General features: G+C 45.0%; 1 protein-coding gene across 4 annotated transcripts in view; it reads left to right on the top strand.

Annotated features, from left to right (window-relative positions):
* Positions 1-7,957: 7,957 nt before the first annotated feature.
* Positions 7,958-25,533, top strand: part of GXYLT1 (glucoside xylosyltransferase 1) — a 99,263-nt gene continuing 81,687 nt past the window's right edge. Inside the window, exon 1 of one of the 4 annotated variants that reach the window (XM_033959274.1) lies at positions 7,958-8,616. In XM_033959274.1, coding sequence (XP_033815165.1) covers positions 8,411-8,616 — 206 coding nt within the window. In that variant the 5' untranslated portion in view covers positions 7,958-8,410. Of the gene's footprint in view, positions 8,728-25,533 lie in introns of all 4 variants that reach the window. The other 3 variants (XM_033959275.1, XM_033959277.1, XM_033959276.1) reach the window with 3 other exon arrangements.

Raw genomic sequence — 25,533 nt, 5'->3', positions numbered from 1 at the left:
AATGCAGAGTAATGCATTTGGGGATTAATAATCGGAAGTAACCGTATATGCTGGGAGGAGAGAAGCTGATTGCATGGACAGGGAGAGGGACCTTGGGGTGATAGTGTCTGAAGATCTAAAGGCGAAAAAACATTGTGACAAGGCAGTGGCTGCTGCCAGAAGGATGCTGGGCTGTATAAAGAGAGGTGTAGCCAGTAGAAGGAATAATAATAATAGCAGCTTATATACCGCAATACCGTGAAGTTCTATGCGGTTTACAAAGATTAAGCAAAGGTACAAATTGATTGAATTTAAGAGGGGAGGAAGAAAGAGGGTTAATAGGACAGGAAATCCATTTTTGAGGAGAGAGTGATCAATAGAACAAGTTAATCGCTATAGAGGGGAGAGAGAAGAGAGGATCAGTTGTCTAGATACTTTAGGAACAGGTGTGTTTTCAGACGTTTCCTAAATTCCTCATAAGTAGTGGGCGAAAGCAATTGTTCTAGGTCTTTACCCCATGATGCTGCTTGGTGCGAGAGAAGATGTTCATGGTGTTTTTTCAGTTTACAACCTCTCACTGGGGGGAAACGAAGTTGGAATGTGAGCTTCTCTTGTGTCTGTTGGCTGAGAAGACGAAAAGGTCAGTTATATATTTAGGGGCAAGTCCGTGTAGTGCTTTGAAGCAGAAGCAGGCAAATTTAAACTTTACGCGCGCCTCCATTGGCAGCCAATGCAGTTGCTGGTAGTAGGGTGTCACGTGGTCAAACTTCCTCAGCCCATAGATCAGTTTGACCGCTGCATTTTGCATCAATTGTAAACGCTGCATGCTCTTTTGGGAAATTGCTAAATAGGCGATGTTACAGTAGTCAAGTAGACTCAGTACAAGGGATTGGACTAGGGTTTTGAATGCCACTGTATCGAAATAAACTTTAATGGATCTGAGTTTCCAGAGAGTGAAAAATCCCTTTCTGATCAAGGAGTCCACCTGGTCTCTCATGGTTAGGCACTGATCCAAAGTTACACCTAGTATCTTTATGGTAGGTTGGATAGGGTAATTAAGAATATTGATACATAGTGGTGATTTGGTGTCAAGCGGATGTGGCGAAGCAACGAAGAAAGTTGTCTTTTCTGAATTAAGTTTGAGCCTAAAGGTTGTCATCCAGTGCTCCATCACGTTTATGGCTTTTGAAGCTTTAGGAATAGTTTCAGAGATAGAATTAACGAATGGGATGATGATCGTAAAATCATCCGCATAACTAAATAGTTTTATCCCTAACTGGGTTAGCTGCGTGCCTAGTGAGGACAGGTAGACGTTGAAGAGCAATGGAGATAGCGGAGACCCTTGTGGCACACCGGATGGATTGCTCCAGGTATCTGAAAGTTCATAATTAAAATGTACTTGATAAGTGCGGGACATAAGGAAGCCTCAGAACCAATTCAGCACCTCGTCCCTGATACCAATGGCGTCTAGGCATTGCAGCAGTTTCCCGTGGTCTACTAGATCAAAGGCAGAACTCATATCGAATTGCATAAACAGGGCATTAAGGCCCTTACTAAACAGTAGGCGCAGATTGTCTAAAATAGCCGCAATTACTTTCTCAGTACTGAATAATGGTCTAAAACCGGATTGAGTTTCATGTAGGAGAGAGAACTGATCCAGATAATCCATCAGTTGGGTGTGTACCAATCCCTCCATAATTTTTACAATAAACGGAATGGATACTACTTCTCTGTAGTTGGATATTATAGCTGAAGATTCTTTTCGATTTTTTATAATTGGCGTTATTATTATGTGACCATTATTAGAGAGGAACTTCCCAGTTTTTAGGTTATGAGCCAAATATTGCATCAACGATAGTTTAAATACTAAAGGTGCCGCTTTCATGATTTCTGGAGGGCATGAGTCCAGAAAGCAATAGGATTTAGAGTATTTGTTATATAGTCTGTTGTAATTGTTCCACTCTAAATCTTGAAAGGAGCTCCAGATCATGTCTGCCGGTGTATCATTTCCTTGGGTGATAGGTATCGGATGATCACTAGAGTCGTTTGTTGAACAATGAATTCTAAGGTTTTTAATTTTCGAATTGAAGTGTAGTGCTAAGTCATTTGCAGAGGGTAACTTAGAGTTGTGTGTGGGTGTGGTGTAGCGAGCGGTGTCAAATAAATTTGTGATCAGGTTGAATAGCTCTTTTGTATTGATTCCTTGTGAACCATTACAAGATGAGTTGATTTTAATTGAGTAGAATGCTTTACGTTTGTCTTTTATCATTTGTTTGTAGATTTTTATGTTAGCTCTCTATTTGTTACGGTCTGTTAGTTCTCCTGTTTTTTTCCAAGTTCTTTCTAGTCGTCTAGCTAGTTGTTTCAGTTTTAGAAGTTCAGTGTCAAACCATTTGTTATATTTATTTGCATTGCTTTTGCTATTGCGTATAGGGGCGATTTTATCTAAAATGGATGTGCTGGTTGTCATCCAGTGATCCCAGAAATCGATTCCTTCTTCTATCGCTGATTGCAATTCATATTGTGAACAGAAATCTATTGGATTAATATAGCCTCTGGTGTGATGTTTTCTTTTTATTATTGGGCGTGTTTTAGATTTAGAATAAGACCAGATTAGCTTGAAATAATAAGTAAAATGATCAGACCAGATATCATGATACCAGGTGCCTTTACGTATAGAGATGGCAGGGTTTGGGATGTCCTTTGTGGACATGGCTACCATATCTAGCTGATGGCCTTTTTCATGTGTTTGTGTGGGTAAAGGGAGGTTGTAAAAGAAAGCAGACAGTTGATTCTCCCCAGCGGACTGCGGGGGGGGGGGGGGGGAGCGAAGCTCAGACACCCGGCAGGATCGGGTTGATGGGCTCCCGATAGTGGTGGCTGGTCCCTCTGCTTGTTTTTAAAAGAAGAAGGTGTTGATGCCCCTGTACAGGTCATTGGTAAGGCCCCACTTGGAGTATTGTGTTCAGTTTTGGAGCCTGTATCTGGCAAAGGACATAAGAAGACTTGAAGCGGTCCAGAGGAGGGTGACGAAAATGAAAGGAGGCTTGCGCCAGAAGACGTATGAGGAGAGACTGGAAGCCCTAAATATGTATACCCTAGAGGAAAGGAGAGACAGGGGACTTATGATTCAGACGTTCAAATACTTGAAGGGTATTAACGTAGAACATAATCTTTTCAAGAGAAAGGAAAATGGTAAAACCAGAGGACATAATTTGAGGTTGAGGGGTGGTAGATTCAAAGGCAATGTTAGGAAATTCTACTTTACGGAGAGGGTGGTGGATGCCTGGCATGCGCTCCCGAGAAAGGTGGTGGAGAGTAAAACTGTGACTGAGTTCAAAGAAGCATGGGATGAACACAAAGGATCTAGAATCAGAAAATAATATTAAAAATTGAACTAAGGCCAGTACTGGGCAGACTTGCACAGTCTGTGTCTGTATATTGCCATTTGGTGAAGGATGGGCTGGGGAGGGCTTCAATGGCTGGGAGGGTGTAGATGGACTGGAGTAGATTTTAACGGAGATTTCGGCAGTAGGAACCCAAGCAAAGTACTGGGTAGAGCTTTGGATTCTTGCCCAGAAATAGCTAAGAAGAAAAAATTAAAAAATTTAAATTGAATCAGGTTGGGCAGACTGGATGGACCATTCGGGTCTTTATCTGCCGTCATCTACTATGTTACTTCTTCCTTACTACCACTTTTGTGGAGAGGGACCACATCTGCCCTTCTCCAGTCCTCCAGTACCACTCCCAACTCTAGAGAAGCATTGAAAAGGAGTTCCTTCAGTATCCTTGGATATACACCATCCAGCTCCATTGCTTTGGCCACCTTTGGTTTAGCTAGCTCCTTACGAACATTATCCTCTGAAAATTGATCAGGTTCTAGCACACCTCCAACCTTATTTGCATTTGTCTTCTGCGGTCCCACTCTGGCACTTCAGTTATGCTACTGAACTGAGCATATGTGGGAGTGTCAACGTTGGTGGCTGAAGCATGCCATCAACTTTCTCACTACTCAAGCAGCACAGAGGAGGCTCAGGCAACAGACTGCTCCAGCTGGCAAGGTTTGGGCATGCCTGCCAGCCACTCCACAGGTGGCACAATTCTGGAGGGGACCCAGGCCCTGGTGACTATGCTACTACTACTACTGTACTGTGTGACATACTTAACACACATTCATTTTAATTAATGTTATGTTATGCACGTCATTTGAGTTAAACCCATGCTCAACACTGTTACTGCACTGCTCTCTGCCAGTTACTGTGTGGCTGAGCTGGTGGCAGCTTTCCACATCAGCCCCTAAATGAGCTTTGTAAATATTAGGGGGTGTTTGGCACCCACTGGCATTCACAGAGCCAGTTCCTATGATAACGTGAAATATCCATTATTAATGCATTTTATCTCAAGGCCATCCTTCAGGGTTGGCGTGATCACTGAAGGACTCGCCCCCACAATAGCCAGGCAGCTTGCAACTCACCACAGAATCTCTGAAAAGGAAGGACTTATGTTAAGAATCTGCCTGGGCCTTTTCATTAATACTTAGGGACCAAGGGTGCAGTGGCGTACCTACATATGCAACACCCGGGCCCATCATTTTTTGACGGTGTCAAGTCAAAACCGCGGAAGACAAAGGCATGCGCCGACAACTGAGCGCAGCGCAGAGGTGCGCGCTGAAGAAAATAACTGTTTTTAGGGGCTCCGACGGGGGTGTGTGTGGGGGAATCCTCTCACTTTACTTTATACAGATCGTGCCGCGTTGTGGGGGGCTTGGGGGGTTGTAACCCCCCACATTTTACTGAAAACTTCACTTTTTCCCTAAAAACAGGGAAAAAGTTAAGTTTACAGAATAATGAATAAATAATCTTTTTTCTACCTTTGTCTTCTCTGGTTTCTGCTTTCCTCATCTTCTTGTTACTCTCTTCCTTCCATCCACTGTCTGCTGTCTCTCTGCCCCTATATGGCATCCTCTCTCCTTCTATGCCCCTTACAGAAACTGTATGCCCCCCCTTCCATCTCTCCTTTCACCCCCATTGGTCTGGCATCTCTCTCCTATACCTCTCCTCTGCGATCACTTTCCCTATTTCCCTCATTTTCCTTTTCAATTTATTTTCTGCATCTGTCTAGATTACGTTCTTACTATCCTGTCATCAATTTCCTTTTTTACTGTCTACCTGCAGCTTGCCACCTCTTTCCCTCACCCCTCCAGTAGTTCGCTAACTCAATCCTTTCCCCCCCACCACCACCATGTGCCCTCTTTTTATTTATCCCCTCCTTCCATCATGTGCCCTCTTTCTCTACCCCTTCCATCTAGTACCTTCTCTCTTCTGTCCACTTCCATCCAGCATAGGCACCCCTCTACCCTCCCTATTACCATCCAATATCTGCCCTTTCTCTCTCCATCCACTCCTCTTCAATTAGCATCTACCTCGTCTCTCCCTTCCCCCCACTTCCGTCAACATCTGCTCCCCTTTCTTTCCCTCCAATCCAATTCCATCCAGTATCCTTCCCCACAGTGGCATACCAAGGGGGGGGCGGTCCGCCCCGGGTGCACAGCTGGCCACCCACCGGGGAATAGCCTGCTGCCAGAGAAAGGCTTCCACTGCCGTCATCGGGAACAAGCCGGCCGAGTTCTCCCTTCTTTTCCCTGCAGGGCCAACCAACTCTCGCCGCCCGACGTCAATTCTGACGTCGGAGAGGACATTCTGGGCCAGCCAATAGCTGCCTGGCTGGCCCGGAACGTCCTCTCCGACTTTAGAATTGATGTCGGGCAGCAAAGAGTTGGTCGGCCCCGCGGGGAAGAGAAGCAGGCGAACTTGGAGCGGGCCTGTTCCCGATGGCAGCAGTGGCAGCCTATTCCCCAGCGGCAGTGGCAGCATTTTCCCAATGGCAGTGGCATAGGGGAGGGGAGGGAGAAAGAAAGAAATGGGGGGACGACGACGACAGGGAGCCAGAAAGAAAGGGGGCAGGATGAAACAAAGAAAAAGAAAAAATGGGGCACGGAGAGAGAGAGAGAGAAAGACAGAGAGAAAGAAAGGTGGCATGGAGAGAGAAAGAAAGAAGGGGGCAGGGTGAAAAAGAAAGAAATGGGGCACGGAGAGAGAGAGAGAAAGACAGACATACAGAAAGAAAGGGGGCATGGAGAGAGAAAGAAAGAAGGGGCAGGATGAAAGAAAGAAAAAGTTGGGGGAGGGAATGAGGTCTGGTGGAGAGGAAGCATTCAGGAGGCTGAAAGGGAAGAAATATTGGATGCACAGTCAGAAGAATAAAGTGCAAACAGAGACTGATGAAATTACCAAAAAATGTAGGAAAAATGATTTTATTTTCAATTTAGTGATCAAAATGTGTCCGTTTTGAGAATTGATATATGCTGTCTATATTTTGCACTATGGCCCCCTTTTACTAAACCGCAATAGCGTTTTTTAGCGCAGGGAGCCTATAAGCATTGAGAGCAGTGTGGGGCATTCAGCGCAGCTCCCTGCGCTAAAAACCGCTATTGCAATTTAGTAAAAAGGGAGGGGGTATATTTGTCTATTTTTGTATAGTTGTTACTGAGGTAACATTGCATAAAGTCATCTGCCTTGACCTCTTTGAAAACCCGCGGAATATAAATGATAATTAACATTTTCTCTACGTACAGTGTGCCTTGTGTTTTTAAAATTTTATTGTTGGTAGATCATTTTGACGGCCACGAAGATAAGGGGGAGGGAGGGAGGGAGGGAAGCTGCTGAAAGACATCTAGTAATCCTTGCAGGCTTGACTGTGCAGGGAATTATTTTTGTAAAATCATGTTTTGTTATGTGACTGGCATTATTTAGACTTTAATTTTTATGAATGAATAGAATGAAAATGATATAAAATTACTTGCTTGTTTTTATGTGCGTGCGCTGAAGGAAAGTGGAGAGAGAGTGGGCTGAGGACGCTGAAAGGAAATGGGGAAGAGAGAGTGGGGAGAAGACGCTGATTTATAAATTGACAATTGTACAGAATATTGTTTCTTTTTATACTTTAATATAATAAGTTCAATATAAAACAATTCAAGGCTTGTGTGGATGGAATCAGGTGGTTTGCGGGGATGGGGACCGAGCTTACGGGGATTAGTCCAATAAAATGGTATTTTCTTATTTCTCATTATTTGTTTTATTTTTATTTGTTAATTTTTTTCAAATTTACATCTACTGTCTTTATATTTTGCACAGTATTAGAGGGCATGTATTACTGTTTTTGTGGTGTTGTAGTGTTGCATTGTATGCAGAGTCTGGTTTCTTGGCGGTTCAGTTTAACTTTTGTCTACATATTTCTATTTTTAGTTTGTGTGATTATTCCATATTGGGCAAGGGTGTATCTGTCTGTGTGTATGAAAGGGACATGGCTTTCTGATAGCATTGACTGTACAGGATTAATTGACTGTACAGGATCTGGCTTGTTTAGTTTTACAATGTATGTGTTGGTGTTCTAGTGCTCACTGCAGTGTCTCTCTCCCCTTTCCCTGCACACCAATTCCATCAGTACCATGCTTCCATACCACCCTGCCCCCTTTCTCTCCCTCCACCACTCTTCCATCCCAGCAGTCCTGCTCCCTTCATGCAGCAAGGGCCCGCTGATGACTGTAGCTGCTGGTGTACCTCCTCTGACCTACTTGTTCTGGAGTAGAGTCGGCAGCTACTGCTGAGGTGCAAGGAAGGTCCCGCGATGTCTGCCCGGTCCACCCCTTCCGACCTAACTTACTGCTTCCAGAGACAGACCTAGTCATCGCGGGACCTTCCTGCACCTCAGCTGCGGCTGCCGACTCTACTCCAGAGCAAGTACATCAGAGGGGGCAGCCGCGCCGAGGTGCAGGTCCTGTTGCACAATAGGGCAGGAAGTTCCGGACCTGGCTGGCTAACAACCTCCCCCCCCCCCAAGAGCGTGCACCCGGGCGATCCGCCCCCTCCCTCCCTCCCTTGGTACGCCACAGCAAGGGTCAGTTTTAGTATGCAATGAAAAACAGTGCTGTGCCTACAGAAAAAAAAGCCCTGTCCATTACCATACCTTGTTTGATCTCTTTTCTTCTTTCTCCATTACATACTATATCGTGTTTTAACGCAGAGAGATCAGTTAGATTTCTTAAACTTCCTCTTCACCTACGATTCTAGTATGAAAAACTAAAAAGCCATCCACGTACCTCTGCGCTTCATCTCGCTCTCCTCCAATTCCACTCCCCCTTTTCTCCTGGGACGCCGGAGAGCTGTTGCTGTTCACTTGGCGGCCACGAGCGTGTGTAGGGTAGTTTTACTACAGCGATACAGCTGTTGGAGCGGAGCTAGGCCTCTCTTGTAGTAAACCGATCTAGGGCCGGCGCGCGCTTTTTCGCTGGGCGGCTGCAACTATTTGCGTCTCGCACCGCTCCCGCCTGCCCAGTCCGAGCCCAGGGCGACCAGCCAGTGGCTAGTCGGACATGCGGCGCCGGGTGCGGCTGGTGCTGCTGTGTTTCGTCTGTGGTTTCTGCTCTCTGCTTTACGCTTTCTCTCAGCTCTCAGACTCCTTGGAGGAGAGGGAAAGTGGCATCAAGACGCCGCGGTCCACAGCTGCTCTTAGGTCGGGGCGGCGAGCTAGAAAAGGAGCAGGAAGTGTAGGCCTTGGAGAACGGCGTCAGTCGAGCAGGTAAATCAAACTTTATCATTTGATTGATCTTCACCATTGGATGGGGCGGCTCTTACACCCGCGCGGTTGTATTGGGAACAGCCGAGTTAAAGATGTTGTTAAAAAGAAATGGTAAACTTTCTCCCTTATCCTTTTAATCTTTATTTTAACGTTCAAAAACTTCTCTTTCCTTGAACTGGGCTTCTTTCCCCATTGCGCTTAAAATATTGGACACAGGAGGAGGATTTAGTATCCTGCATAATTAGATTACCTCTGTTTCAATATAGGGGTTAACTCTGTATAACTCTAATCCTGAGATCAGGGATGAAGTAGTATGATTACTGCACAGCAGTTTGCTTGGATGATCTTACCAAAGGTTATTTTTTTAGTTCCTTTTGTATGTATGCTACTAAATGAACAAAAATCTATGATGCTTTCAAAAGATAAAGCCAAAATGTTTGGTTGAATGGCTTTTTAAATTATTACTGAGAAGCTTTTTTGCTGACCTGTAGTTATTTACTATTTCAGTAGACGTGACAGTCCTTGAGGGAAAGAAAGCAGATATGATCATACAGGTAGTAGGGCCAAGTGAATATTTCATTTGTTGCCTGCTACTATTTAAAAAAAAAAATGGCTTTATACCAGAAATAACTGAGCAACATCTGCAGTAATTAGTAACAGCTTGTCAAGGTATAGGACTTTGGAAAAGTCTACCTTGTTTGGTGGTGTAGCTGTTTTCTGTCAACAAGCAGGATTGAATTAGGAACACAAGTGAATGCTGTCACTGGGACAGAGCAGCTCTCCTGGGGGCTAATGCTCGAAATTACTACTGATGTTAACTTGCAGTTAGTGCTGGGTTTGCACACATACTAATTTGCAGAGAATGCTCAAAATGGTTTCAGTATGGGTGTTGAAACAGTTACCGCAGACTGCATTTAGATCAGCGGTCTCAAACTCAAACCCTTTACAGGACCACATTTTGGATTAGTAGGTCATTGGAGGACTGCAGAAAAAATAGTTAATGTCTTATTAAAGAAATGACAACTTTGCATGAGGTAAAACTTGTTATAGTTTATAAATCTTTCCTTAATTGCTTCTGATAATTTCAGCTATACACAGCTGAAAGCAGTGCAACATGCAGAAAGTGAAGTTTAGATAGTTTTTCACTTTCTGTATGTTACACTGTGTATAGCTGAAATTATCAGAAGCAATTAAGGAAAGACTTATAAACTATTTTTTTTACCTCATGCAAAATTGTGATTTAGATTCTAAAATTATCAACTGTAAGAGACAAGATTTTGGTGTAGTCCTCTAGGTTTTTTTGTAGAGGGGAGAATCAATATCCGACTTGTGCCTGGAAAACTTGTGCCTTAAGTGTCCGGTGGTCACGTCTGCACCCGTCTTCAACTCTCACCTCCTCCAGCACGAGATTATGTACACACGCACAAGCTGCATTGCCTCCAATGGTTACCTTAAGTTCTGGAAAGTTGCCCGCCTCACTGCTGTAACCTCATGCAAGTGCTTTCCTGCGTCTGTACACGATTGTCCTCTCCGCTGCACCTCATAATTGAGTACAGACGCAGGAAAGCGGTTGCATGAGGTTACAGCAGTGAGGCGGACAACATTCCAGAACGTAAGGTAATCACTGGAGGCAGTGCAGCTTGTGCGTGTGTACATAATCTTGTGCTGGAGGAAGTGAGAGCTGAAGGCGGTTGCGAACACGACCACCGGACACTTAAGGCACAAGTTTTCCATAAAGAATCTTTATAATACCGAGGGTCTCCAAAGAGTACCTGGCGGGCCGCATGCAGCCCGTGGGCCACGAGTTTGTAACCACTGATTTAGATGTATTGGTGGCAATAGTGGTCATTTTTCTTCCCCTGGCTACTGTTTTTTCTAAATGATTGGTGGTGCTAACTCTCTTCCCATCCCTTTCCCTCCTCCCCTCCCAGCAGCATCTCTCCTTCTTCTCACTTCCCTCCTCCCTCTATCCAACATTAACTCTCTTCCCATCCCTTTCCCTCCTCCCCTCCCAGCAGCATCTCTCCTTCTAACTCTCTCCAAGTCCAGTAACAGCTCTCCCTTTATCCAGCAGCTTCCCTGCCTCCTACAGTGGCTGTCTCCCCTTCCAGCAGCTCTCAGTACTTGACTGCAGGAAGTTGCCGGTAAATCACTGCCCTGGCAAATAGGAGAGCTGGTGGGAGGGGAGACAGCCACTGTGAAGGCTCCCCAGGATCTTGCTCGCACATGCTGACCATCTTCCTCCACCTGCACCTGAATCTGCAGCTCTCTCCGTTCTAATCGCAACTTCCCCGCGGCCCTCTTCAGCAACTTGGCAGGGGTGGCGATCAAGACAGGCTGCCGACGTTGGGACCTTCACTCTCTGAGTCCCGCCTATTTTGTTTCAACTTCCTGTTTCCGAACAGGCAAGACTCACAGAGGGAAGGCCCCGACATCGGCAGCCTGTCTTGATCGCCTGAGGCTGGGAGGAACATTAGTCAGCAGGAACCACAGTCGGGAGGAGCCGCAGTCGGCAGGAAATTTAACTGCCGACTTGATCTCGCCGGCCCTGCATGGACCGGCAGAAATTTTCTGCGGACCAGCGGTTGAAGAATTGTGCACTAGAACACCAACACACACATTGCCCTTTCCATCCAGTGTCCGCCTTCTCTCTTCCTTACGGCATCTTCCCTCTTTTTATGTCCCTTCAATAAACTATATATCCTGTGCCCTTTCTCTCCTTTGTACATGTTTCATTTCAGCTTCATCCCTTCTCCATTTTTCTGTCTCCACCCCCTCCCCTATGCTCTGTCATCTCTCTCTTCTCCTTTCCTTCCTTCCTTCCCACTCCACCCCATGATCTGGCATCTCTATCAAATTCTCTTCCTTCCCCCCCATGCCCTGGCTCTCTCTCCTCTCCTATCTCTTTCTCATTGCTCTGGCACCTCCTCTCCTTCCTTTCCCCTGTGGTCTGGCATTTGTCTCTTTAGTTTCCCTTCCCTCCCCTTGCCCTGGCATCTCTCCCATCTCCCCTCCATAACTGGTAAACTTTTCAACTGCCTAAATTGACAAAACTAGAGAAACTTTTGAGTAAAATGCATGATACTTTTTGTGAGTTAGATCCCATCCCGTCACAATGGCTATCGTGCTCTAGATATAGGCTATTGGCTTTGGCTTTAAATATGATACATAACAGTTTAAATAAGGGTGAGGTCCCAGTATGCTGGAAAAAGGCAGTTATTAAACCTATTTTGTTTAATAGGTCAATTTCAAATCTTTGCTTTTTAGTAAAACTGACAGCAGATAGTTTTAGAGCAATTGGTCTCTTATATAGAGTCAACAAAGGTTCTAAATCCAAGACAGGCAGGATTTCAAACTATACACAGCAGGTTTCCTTAGTGAAGTTCACTCTATCTTGAATCACGGGAACTTCACAATGGTAATATTTTTAGATCTAAGCTCAGCATTTGATCTAGTTGACCATGAACTTCTATTGAGATTGCTCCATGAAATAGGTTTAATAGGAGTGGTTTGGGATTGGTTTGCAGCCTTTCTCCGGGATCGTACTTTTAAAGTGATAGCTTATTGGACTGTGGGGTACCACAAGGCTCAGCCCTTTCACCTATTCTGTTTAATATATTTTTGAATCCTCTTGCAAGATGAAGTCAGGAATTAGGAATCAGTACATATATCTATGCAGATGATATTTTGTTGGTATATGATTTATCCCCTTCAGCATTGGATCTGAGCCCTCTTTTGGATGGTTTGGATAGGATAGAAGAATGGTTGGGGGGAACATGTACTAGTATTGAATATGTCAAAAACAGTAGCATGTTGTATTTCCGGTGACAAGGTAACACCACAACTACGTAAATCTTTCACTACACCATCAGCATGTAGAGATAGTTTTAAGTATTTGGGAATTATAATTGACTGTCATTTGAATTTTGAGAAGCAGATTTCATCTACAGTTGCGAAGGATTTGGGGCATTAAGACAACTTAGAGCTATTCGAGATTTCCTGGATGAGAAATCGTTACATAGTTTAATCCATGCTTTTGTTCTATCTAAATTAGATTATGGCAACTTGGTATATGCGGGAATAACAGTAGGGCAACTGAAATGTTTACAAACGGTACAAAATGTGGCAATTCGGCTGTTAGGTTGCACACACGTCTTTGATCATGTAACTCCATTTTATTTGAAATTCCATTGGTTACCAATGGAATTTAGAATTAAATTTAAAATCCTGATGCTGGCACATAGGGCATTATTTGAGTTACAAGCATTAAGGGCTCCTTTTACTAAGCTGCGATAGCAGTTTTAGCGCACGCTTAGCATGCACAGAATTGCTGCACACACTAGACACTAACGCCAGCATTGAGCAGGCATTAGTTTTAGTCGCGTAGTGTGGTTTTAGCGTGGACTAATTTTCTGCACGTGCTAAAAGCGCAGCTTAGTAAAAGAGGGGGTATATCTCTTTAATCTAGTGTTATTTTACACACCTAGTCGCTTGTTGAGATCTTTAAATGACAATAGAGTAGCTGTTCCCCATATTTCAAAGGCTCACCTTGCCTCAACCAGAAATGGGTAGCAAAAATAATGTGAAATAATCACTCAATTGTAGATAATCCAATGTATGTAAGTGTATACAACTGATAACCGAGTTATATGCTCAGAGAAATGGAGGTGATAACAGGGATACCCCAACACTACCACCTCACCGCCCAATCATCGCATAGTTCGTACAGTTGATTTTGGAACTTGTCACTGTTATAGATGTATATTTCAGTGCTCAAGGCTACTACTTTTCAAATAAGTAAACATTATATTGTTAGTTTGCAGTTTCAGACTAACAATATAATGTTTACTTATTTGAAAAGTAGTAGCCGTGAGCAATGAAATATACATCTATAACAGTGACAAGTTCCAAAATCAACTGTACAAACTATGCAATGATTGGGCGGTGAGGTGGTAGTGTTGGGGTATCCCTGTTATCACCTCCATTTCTCTGAGCATATAACTTGGTTATCAGTTGTATACACTTACATACATTGGATTATCTACAATTGAGTGATTATTTCACATTATTTTTGCTACTCATTCTAATCACTCTACTCTCGATTTTTTAGAGCGGTGTTTTGCCCCATTGTTGTTTATTTGACTCAACCAGAAATGGTGCATTTTTCTACATGGTTCCAATATTGTGGAACAATTTACCAGAGTTAAGAAAGGAAAAATCATTTCAAAATTTTAAGAGACATCTAAAAGCACTTTTTTTTTTTTTCAAATGGCTTTCCCGAATTGAATAATGGAATGGGGATCGCAGTCTGCCTTAATTTGTATTAATTTGTACTGATTCGTGTTGATTTGGGTTTATTTATTTCATATAACAGTTTTAGTGGATATGTTTTAGAAATGTTAATTTCTTTGATGTTCTCAAGCTCTGCCAGTGACAGATCTGTGAAATGTGCTATGCCAGTAGTTGTATTAAGACCTGCACTAAAGTATGACTGTTTGCTATCAGGCCACTCCAGAGACTTTTCTATCTCTTAAATTTGTTTTATTTTATTTTTTATTTTTTATCTTCTTTCATTCTTTCTATTTTCTATCTCTTTGATTTTTGATCTTGGAAATGTATTATATGTTGTTATTACATATTTTTAGTTTATCAGGTACTTCAGCTAGATTGTGAACCTTTGGAACAAAAAGGGTAGTTTTTCTCAAGTACCTAATTTTATTTTAGTTTGACACATTGTAAACTGCTTAGGTCAGTAAAATGCAGGAGCGGTATATCAAATCTTAAATAAACATAAACACTCCAAGACAACCTGCTTCACTGATGGTACCAGCTGTTCAGCCATCAGTATCGGTGCCTTTTTTTAGGGAGAAACTTGATGAGTTCTTCCAGAGAGAGCTCGGTAATATATTCAAATTGTACTGCATGTCGGTGCTAGCATCGACTCCCTTGGTACTGGCCCAGCCTGAACATAGCGTTACAAGGCCTCAAGGTACTGCTGTCAGCTATCCATTGGATAATCAAATTCCTCAGGGATCTCCTGTGAGACATCTTCATTCTTCTTCTAGACGATGCTCAAGACATTGATGTTCTTGCTTGTCTCACCAACGCTCTTCTTCGAAGCATCATTCCTCTACTTTGAAGCACCGACATTCTTCAGAACCTAGAGGAAAATCTCCTTTAGAGAGACTTTATTTTACTAGATACATTAGACAGCTGGTCAAAGCCCTACCTGTCAAATTGGAAGCTGACAATGGTCACAAGGCGGAGTACTTGGAGACCTTAGACTATGATGAACCTCCCAAAGAACTCCTCAAGTTACCATTATATGGCATTCTTAAAGAGATATTTCTCAAAAATTGGAAAACACCTTTAACAATTATAGTGGCTCCAAGAAAACTTGATTCCTCATACAGAATCATTTATTGTCCAGCCAATTGCTGCCTGGCTGGCCCGGAACCTTCTCTCCGATGTCAGAATTGTGAGTTGCTGCATGCGCCCTGGCCTGTCCCTGTGTGGAGTTTCTGCTAGATGTTGCTGATGGAGAGTTTCGGCTCTGGCGAGGTGGCAGGGTCGGCTTCAGGGGTGGGGTGTAGCAGGTGTGCAGACGGAGGTAGGGAGGGATCCCCGGTGGCAGTGGCTTCAGCGGGGGCAGGCAGGGATCCCGGCCAGCGGTCAGGTCGTGTACCCCCAAGGGTATGCGTACCGCATGTTGAGAAACACTGATCTATAGGACCAGTTAGCCAACATTCCATGCTTAGGAGATGAGTTTTTCGGTGACTCCATCGAGGCAGCTACACAAAAGTTAACTCTGCATGAAACAAGTTGGAATTCTTTGGTCAGAACAAAAACTAAACCTAAAACAAAAACTAAAACTAAGATAAGCAACCAAACCTTCTTATTTCTATCAAAGGCGATATACTACTAAACCTTCTGTTCCTAGATCGCCACTACAAAAGAAACAAAAGCAACAGTAGTCTCAGAAAGCTCAGATAGCAGCTCCTCAGAAGCCTAGTCAGTCATTTTGACGCGCTTCTTGAGAACATAGCTGCTGTTCCCATATCTGAACCTCTTCCTTATCCAATTGGAGGTCGTTTGCAAATCTACCATCAACGTTGTATTCTTATAACAACCGACTTGTGGGTTCTCAAAATCATCAAGGAGGGTTACACTCTTCATTTTCTCACCATTCCTCTAGATCAGAGGTACCCACACTTTTTTGGCTTGCGAGCTACTTTTAAAATGACCTAGTCAAAATGATCTACCAACAATAAAATTTTAAAAAACACAAAGCACACTGTACGCAGAGAAAATGTTAATTATCATTTGTATTCGGGGTTTTTTTCAGAGATCAAAATATGCAGTGTCACCTCCGTAACAACTATATAAAAATAGACAAATATATGCACTGAATGCCCCTTGCAGCTCCCAACGCTCATAGGCTCCCTGTGCTAAAAACTACTTTTGTGGTTTAGTAAAAGGGGAGGGGGCCATAGTGCAAAATATATCAATTCTCAAAACGGACACATTTTGATCACTAAGTTGAAAATAAAACCATTTTTCCGACCTTTTTGTCTAGTGATTTCATGAGTCTCTGGTTGCACTTCCTTTTTCTGTAAATCCAATATTTCTTTCTTTCTGCTCCCTCCCCTTTTCTTTCTGCCTTTCTTTCTTTCTCTCTCCCCCTGTCCCCCTCTTTATTTCTGCCTTTCTTTCTCTCTCCCCTTGCCTGCCTGTCTTTCTTTCTCTCGCCCTCCTGCCCCCCCCCCAAGCCATCGCGCCAATTTCTCCACTTCCCTGATTCTTTCCCTAACCCCCCAAGCCACCACGCTGACTTCTCCCTGCTTCCCCGAGCCAAGCCTGGCACGTACAAGTGCTGGGCCCACAAGCCTTCACCTCCGATGTCAATTCTAACGTCGGAGAGGAAGTTCCAGGCCAGCCAAGCAGCGATTACCTGGCCCAGAACTTCCTCTCCGACATCAGAATTGACATCGGAGGTGAAGTCTTGTGGGTTCAGTGCTTGTACGCGCCTGGCCTGGCTCGGGGAGGCAGGAAGAAAAAGATCGCAAAGGCAACGCGATCGACTCATGTTGCCTTTGTGATCTAGTGGTTGATTACGATCGACCATTTGGGCACCCCTGCTCTAGATCATCCTTCAAGAGAGTTCTCTTTAAACCCGCAGCAAATAACTCTCCACGTTACAAGGCTTCAAAGAAGGTTTGGATAGGTTCCTAGAGGATAAAGGAATTGAGGGGTACAGATAGGAGTAGCGGTAGGTTATAGGGATAGTCTGGGACCATTGCTCAGGCAATGGGCCTGATGGGCTGCCGCGGGAGCGGACCACTGGGCGAGATGGACCTCTGGTCTGCCTCAGCGGAGGCAACTTCTTATGTTCTTATGTTCTTCTTCAGGAAATAGAGGCTCTGCTTCTACTAAATGCCATAGAGGTAGTTCCACCCCCCCCCCCTTCTCAGAGAAATCAGGGGTTCTACTCCAGGTATTTTCTCATCCCAAAGAAGACGGGAGTTCTACATCCAATTCTCGACCGCCGAGACCTAAACAAGTTCCTATTCAAAGAAAAGTTTTGAATATTATCCCTTGGAACTCTATACCCATTATTGGATCAAAATGATTGGCTATGCTCTTTAGATCTAAAAGAAGCCTACACCCATGTCCCAATTCATCTGACTTACAGAAACATAGAAACATAGAAACATAGAAATAGACGGCAGATAAGGGCCACGGCCCATCTAGTCTGCCCACCTTAATGACCCACCCCTACCTTTCTCTGTGAAGAGAACCCACGTGACGATCCCATTTGGTCTTAAAATCCGGCACGCAGCTGGCCTCAATCACCTGAAGTGGAAGACCATTCCAGCGATCCACCACTCTTTCAGTGAAAAAGTATTTTCTGGTGTCACCGTGCAGCTTCCCTCCTCTGATTTTCCACGGATGCCCTCTTGTAGTCGTGGGACCTTTGAAAAAGAAGATATCTTCTTCCACCTTGATGCGGCCCGTGAGATATTTGAACGTCTCGATCATGTCTCCCCTCTCTCTGCGTTCCTCGAGTGAGTATAGCCGCAACTTATCCAGCCGTTCCTCGTATGGGAGGTCCTTGAGTCCTGAGACCATCCGGGTGGCCATTCGCTGGACCGACTCTAGTCTCAGCACATCTTTCCGGTAATGAGGCCTCCAGAATTGTACACAATATTCCAGATGGGGTCTCACCATGGATCTATACAATGGCATAATGACTTCAGGCTTATGGTTGACGAAACCCCTACGTATACACCCTATGATTTGTCTAGCCTTAGATGAAGCCTGCTCCACTTGATTGGCAGTCTTCATGTCTTCACTGATGATCACCCCTAAGTCCCGTTCTGCTACAGTCCTTGCTAGGATCTCGCCATTAAGGGTGTAACTTCTGCATGGGTTTTGGTTGCCAAGGTGCATGACCTTGCATTTTTTGGCATTGAAACCTAGTTGCCAGATCCTAGACCAGCGCTCCAATAGGAGTAGGTCGTGCGTCATATTGTCGGACATTGAGTTTTTGATCGTTACACTCCTTTCTACTACATTGCATAGCTTGGCGTCATCTGCAAATAACGTTATTTTACCTCGAAGCCCTTCTGCTAAGTCTCTTATAAAGATATTGAACAGGATCGGGCCCAAGACCGATCCCTGCGGCACTCCACTGATCACCTCTGTCATTTCAGAGGGGGTGCCATTCACCACCACTCGCTGAAGCCTGCCTCCAAGCCAGTTCTCAACCCATTTTGTCAAAGTGTCACCCAATCCTATAGAACTCATTTTGTTCAACAGCCTGCGGTGTGGTACGCTATCGAAAGCTTTGCTGAAGTCTAAGTATACGATGTCCAGGGGCTCCCCAACATCCAGCTTCCTCGTCACCCAGTCAAAGAAGCTGATCAGGTTGGATTGGCAGGATCTCCCCATAGTAAATCCATGTTGACGGGGATCCCGTAGATTCTCCTCGTTCATGATCGTATCCAATTGATGTTTGATTAGAGTTTCCATCAGCTTGCTCACTATTGATGTGAGACTCACCGGTCTATAGTTTGCAGCCTCCATTTTGCAACCTTTTTTATGGAGTGGAATGACGTTAGCCGTTTTCCAGTCCAACGGGACTATACCTGTACTAAGGGAGAGATTGAAGAGCGCGGATAGTGGTTCCGCCAAGACATCACTCAATTCCCTGAGCACCCTGGGGTGCAGGTTGTCTGGCCCCATCGCTTTGTTAACCTTGAGTTTAGACAGCTCACAGTAGACACTGCCTGGCGTAAACTCGAAGCTACTAAACGGGTCTACTGAACAATCCCTCGTCTGTAGCAGAGGGCCAGATCCCGGCTCCTCGCGGGTGAAGACCGAGCAGAAGTATTCGTTTAAAAGTTTAGCCTTTTCCGAGTCCTCTTCTACATAGTTCCTGTCTGGTTTCCTAAGGCGTACTATCCCGCCTGTGTTTCTGTTTCTGTCGCTAATATACCTGAAGAAGGATTTATCGCCCTTCTTGATGTTCTTTGCTAACGTCTCCTCGTTTCGGAATTTGGCCTCTCTAACTGCTGTTTTGACGGCTCTTGCCTTGACCAGGTAGTCTTCTCTCGAGTCCTGGTTCCCTGATTGTTTGTAAGAAATGAACGCTCTTTTCTTTTCTTTTATGAGGCCCGAGATCTCCACAGAGAACCACTGTGGCCTATTGTTCCTTCGCCGTTTACTTACTGATTTTATATATCGGTTGGTTGCCTCCTGTATGGTATTTTTCAGAGCTGACCACATTTCTTCTACGTTATCTGTTACCGCTTGGTTTTGTAGCGCTTGATGGATGAATTCCCCCATGTCCTCGAAGTTGGCGTCCTTGAAGCTTAGGACCTTGGTCAATGTGTTAGCTTTGGCGAACCCCTTTTTGAGATTGAACCATACCATATTGTGGTCACTGGAGGCCAATGCCTCGCCCACTGAGACCTCTGTGACACTCTCGCCATTTGTAAGTAACAGGTCCAGTATTGCCTGCTTCCTTGTTGGCTCCAGTACCAGTTGTTTCAGTCTTGCTCCCTTTATAGAGTTCAATAGCCTCCTGCTGCTGCTGGATGCAGAGGAAAGTGTGTTCCAATCCACACCAGGCATATTGAAGTCACCTAACAGTACTGTATCCCCACGCAAGGTGATATTCTCTATGTCTCCGATCAATTCCATATCCAGGTCCTCCTGTTGATTTGGGGGTCTGTATATTACGCCAAGATACAGGCATTTGTCTTTCCCCCTGGCCAAATTTACCCAAAGGGATTCCCCTGTGTACCTGACATCTGCAATTCTGGTGACTTTAATGTCATCTTTAGTATATAGTGCTACACCTCCTCCCATTTTGCCCTCCCTGTCCCGGCGAAGTAAATTGTAGCCTGGTATGACCATGTCCCACCCGTGGGAGTCCGTGAGCCAGGTCTCAGATATCGCCACCACATCCAGGTCAGCGTTCCTCATTTCAGTCTCTAATTCTAGGATCTTGTTGCCCAAACTGTGGGCGTTGACGTACATGGCTTTCCATGTCGCATGTTCGCTTTTAATGCTAGTTTTATTGTGAGTATCTACCCCAGACACAGAAATGTGTGTACTCTGTGGGGGAATTCCCGCTTGAGCTATTTGGACTCTTTTGGTACAATTTGCAAGGTGTGTACCCTCCCTAGACCCCAAATCACAACATGTACCCACCCCAGTCTTGGAAATGTGTGTACTCGCCCTAGTCCTGAACCCAGGATTTCTGTGTCCACTTACCCCAGTCTCCAAAAAGTGTTGGCAGCCTAGCTCGCCAGGTGGGTTGATTGAGCCTGTACCCTCCCCCAACTTACCTAGTTTAAAGCCCTGTGAAGTAGGTGGGCTAGTCGGTGTCCAAGGACGTTTTTCCCTCTTCTTGTCAGGTGTAGCCCGTCTGATCCCTGTAGTCCCTGCAGCGTCTCTCCATGGTGCAGAAACCCGAAGTTCATCTCCCTGCACCATCCTCGCAGCCAGTCATTAGCCCTCTGGATGCGCTCATCTCTGGCTCTACCTTTGCCCCTCACTGGAAGGATCGAGGAGAAGACCACCTGCGCTTCCATCCTCCTCAGCCTCTCACCCAGGGCTCTAAAGTCTTCTTGTATGCTCTCATGGGTGTTCCTTGCAGTGTCATTAGTTCCAATGTGGATGAGAAGCATAGGGAAGTGGTCCTGGGGCTTTATGAGTCTGTCCAGGCAAGCGGTTACATCCCGAATCTTAGCCCCCAGCAGACAGCAAACCTCTCTTGATTGTAAGTCTGATCTGCAGATTGGTCCCTCGGTGCCTCTCAGTAGCGAATCCCCTACCACCACCACTCTGCGCTTCTTAGGGGTGGGACGACCTGTTGTCTCCGGAACTGGGGCCTTCTGCTGAACAACACCCTGTACCTCGTTGTCAGATACTTCCTGGAGTAGCTGGAATCTGTTCTTCAAGGTGATTTGCGGGGTCGATGTAGAACAGCCCTGTATGTGAGAGAAAGAAACAGAAGATGAAGAATGTTTTCTGTGTTTTCCTGTGGAGGAAGTTACGAGCTGCCAGGAGTCAGCGTCTTCAGTCTCCTCCTGTATTCCGGTGGTTGGTCTCAAGGTAGCAGGGTTGGTTGCTGGCTTAGTTGCTTTGGGTGTTGTGGGTATGGATTCCTGATTGGTGATCTGGGATAGCTCTTGGATGACTCCGTCGATGAAGGTCTCGTCGTCACGAATGCTTCGTAGGCGCTGGACCTCCTCTCTCAGGTTCCTTAGCTCCTGCAAAAGGCTGTCATCTAGCTGCTCCATTGCTTCCGTCTGTGTGGAGACTGTAGACAACTTTGTGGGGGGGGTGGGGATGGCCTCGGTCTGTACAGAGACCTCTGCATTTCGTCCTGGTTTCCCCTCTGTCTGAACGAGTGCCGTAGCCACCCCCTGGATACCCTCGGTGACTGGACAGCCTGACTTGATTGAAGTCTTGTTGCTTCTGGTCCTTCCTGCCATGATTAATAAAAAAAAAAAGATTATTTTATAATTAACTATATAATTTTATTCTAATTTTTTTTTTTTTTTTTTTTTTTATATTTACTGTTAGGATGGGGGTTGATAGTTTTATATTAGATAGTGTGGAGGTTAGAGGGATAGAGGTAGTCAGTTAGTTATTGGTCAGATAGTGTTAAAGTTTGAGGGATAGAGGTAGTCAGTTAATTGTTTGTTAAGGCTGCCTGTTTACCAGTGGACTAGAAGGGGCTGCCTGATTGAAAGATATGAGGATAGAGTGGTCTGCCTGGTTAAAAGTTTGAGGATAGAGTGACTGGTGATGTCTGCCTGGTTAGTGTGAAAGTTTTGGGTGCTTACTGATTAGGTAGAGAGTTAAAGGATTTGGTGTAGGTTGGAAGTTAGACTGAGGTTAATTGGTTGATTAGCTACTTGTAGAAGTTGAACTACCGACTAAGTTAAACTACAGACTTATTTAAAAGTTCCTCCTTGAGGCCCTTCTTGAGGCTCTTCGCGAAGGCGATCTCGCTAAGGCGAGCGCCTTTGCCGCTCGCCTTCGCCGCGCGCCAAACGGCTGTGCGCCGTTGACTCGACCCCTTTTATGGGGGAGATCGGCTGTGACGTCGGGGGGTGGGCGGAGCTACCACCCGCCTCGTCCTGCTCCCTTTGCCGCTTCTCTGCTCCTTATTACTGCCTCCTCCGACTTCCTTCTAACTTCTCCTGCCTTCCGCTCCCCTTAACTGCCTCCTCTGCCTCTCCGATTCACTTTCTCCTGCCTCGCCGCTGTGTCAGCCCTCTCAGCCCCTGCAGCTGCTGGAAACAAGCACACTCACAGCACCTCCGATTCTCCTCAACTCCTCCACGTGCTTGCCCAACAGTTCCCCTCTGGCTGGCTCAGCGTTTCTGAGATTTTGAATTGCCTACCAACACTTTCAATACAAAATTCTGCCTTTCAGCTTAGGCTCCTCTCCAAGTGTGTTCACCAAATTCCTTGTAGTAGTGGCAGCAACTTTAAGGGATCATGGACTTCAAGTTTTTCCCTATCTCAATGACTGACTCATAAAAAACGCCTTCCCTTGGGGTGCTCTCAGTAACACAGTCCACAATCCTGTTTCTTCAACAGTTAGGGTACGAAGTCAACCTTCTAAAATCTCAACTTCAACCCCCTCAAACTCTACGGTTCATCGGAGCCCTGCTCGATACCGTTCAACTCAGGGTGTTCCTACCTCAACCAAGACACGATAACCTAATTCAGTTGTGTAGTCAAGTATACCATCTTTTGTCCATCTCAGCCAGACAAATCATGAGACTATTGGGCCATATGGCGTTTAAGGTCCACGTTACCCCCTTAGCAAGACTTCATCTCAGAACAGCTCAGTGGTCTCTGGCGTCTCAATGGTCTCAAGCTTTCAATCCATTCTCACAGAGCATTACAATCACATCATCGCTTGGTCAATCTCTTCAGTGGTGGATGAATTTGTCAAATCTTTTCAAAGGTTTGCTGTTTCAAACTCTTCCACATCAGAAAGTCCTGACCACAGACTCGTCCATGTATGCTTGCGGAGTTCACCTGGACAGTCTCCGAACGCAAGGTCACTAGTTTGCGCAAGAACAGAAGCTCCACATAAACCTCTTGGAACTCGGAGCGATTCACAATGCTCTGAAGACTTTTCAACACAATATATCTGATCAAATCGTCCTGGTCTGTAGGGACAATCAAATCACAATATATTACATAAACAAGCAAGAAGAGATGAGTTCTCGCACTCTGCCAGGAAGCAGAGTAGATTTGGACCTGGGCAATTGCTGAAAACATATATATCAAAGCTGTTTATGTTCAAGGAACACAAAATACACTCGCTGACAAACTCAGCAGATATCTTTGACCGCATGAGTGAACTCTCTACTTCAGAAGTCTTGCGTCAGATATTTTCTCTTTGGAGGACTCCTCAGATAGACCTATTTGCATCCCCCAGCAATCACAAACTGCCTCAATTTTGTTCCAGGCAATACTCTCCTCAGCGTCTGAACATAAGAACATAAGAACTGCCATCTCCGGATCAGACCTTCGGTCCATCAAGTCCGGCGATCCGCACACGCGGAGGCCCTGCCAGGTGTACACCTGGCGTAATTTATAGTCCACCATATCTTTATATGCCTCTCTTAAGGAGATATGCATCTAGTTTGCTCTTGAAGCCTAGGACGGTCGATTCCGCAATAATCTCCTCTTGGAGGGCATTCCAGGTGTCAACCACTCTCTGAGTGAAGCAGAACTTCCTGATATTAGTCCTGAACCTGTCCCCCCTTAGCTTCATTACATGTCCTCTAGTCCGTGTCAAATTGGACAATGTAAATAATCTTCTCTGCTCTATTTTGTCGATTCCTTTCAGTATTTTGAAGGTCTCGATCATATCCCCACGCAGTCTCCTTTTCTCAAGGGAGAACAATCCTAGTGTTATAAGTCTATCCTCGTATTCCAGTTTCTCCATACCCTTCACCAGTTTTGTTGCTCGTCTCTGCACCCTCTCCAGCAGTTTTATATCCTTCTTTAGGTAGGGAGACCAATGTTGGACGCAGTATTCCAAGTGTGGTCTGACCATTGCCCTATAAAGCGGCATTATAACTTTCTCCGATCTACTTGAGATTCCTTTCTTTATCATGCCCAACATTCTATTTGCCTTCTTTGCCGCTGCTGCGCATTGTGCCAACGGCTTCAGGGTCCTATCTATCAGTACACCCAGGTCCTTTTCTTGTTCACTCTTCCCCAGAGTTGCACCTGACATTGTATACTCGTATTCCTTATTCTTATTGCCTAAATGCATTACCTTGCATTTCTCCCCATTGAACTTCATCTGCCATTTCTCCGCCCATGTTTCTAACCGACACAAGTCGCTCTGGAGTTCCTCTCTATCCTCCTGCGATCTGATTGCCCGGCATAGTTTTGTATCGTCTGCAAACTTGATAATCTCACTGGATGTTCCTTCCTCCAGGTCATTGATATAAATATTAAAAAGGATCGGCCCAAGTACCGAACCCTGGGGTACACCACTAGTCACTTTCTCCCAGTCGGAGAACTTCCCATTTGGAGGCAGATGCCTTCCTCCTGGATTGGATGGGTAAGCTCCTTTATGCTTTCCCTCTGATTCCTCTCATTCTCAAAACACTGGTCAAGCTCAAGCAAGAATCGGCTACTATGATCCTCGGTGGGCCAGACAACCGAGGTACTCCCTTCTACTTCAACTCAAGGTCAAGATCCAATAACCCTGCAGATCTTTCCATCTCTTCTAACTCGGAGTCAAGCGTCTCTTTTACATCCCAATTTACAGTCATTGCACCTGACAACTTGGTACCGCCACCCAGACTTCAACAGAAGCTGATCTCTCTAATTCAGTTAGGTTCATTTTAGAAACATCCAGAAAACCTTCTACATAGCAGTTCTACCAACAGAAATGGACATAGTTTTTAGCGTGGTGTGATCTTCATCAAGATGCTTCATCTTCCTCCATACCTTCAGTGTTGGAATACCTTCTGCACTTATCCAACTCAGGTCTTAAAACCACTTTTCTAGCAGGCCAGGGCCAAGGACAATTGACGGAGGCTGTGTTGTTGGCTTGCATCGGTGGAGCCTGCCTGGATGGTGTGCAGTGGATTGGTGACAGCTCAGATGACCTTCCGTGGCATGCCTTTTCTTCCTGGTTTCTTTGTCTTCTGCTCATGGCCCAGATTGCAAACGTTGATTCCTTCTCTGTGTCAATCCTTCCTTGCAGATGTGGAGTTCTATTAGACCGGATTGATAATTAGATTTAGCACCAGATTGGAATTTATTTTGCTCAATTTCCAATCTCTTAAACTTATTTGTATATTTTAATTTTATTCTTTTTATTTCTTTTATCTTTATCTTTTTTTATTATTTGAA

Source organism: Geotrypetes seraphini, chromosome 9, assembly GCF_902459505.1.
Source record: "Geotrypetes seraphini chromosome 9, aGeoSer1.1, whole genome shotgun sequence".
Classification (NCBI taxonomy): Eukaryota; Metazoa; Chordata; class Amphibia; order Gymnophiona; family Dermophiidae; genus Geotrypetes; species Geotrypetes seraphini.
The sequence above is the reverse complement of the archived record's forward strand: the minus strand, read 5'-3'. Positions and strand labels throughout refer to the sequence as shown.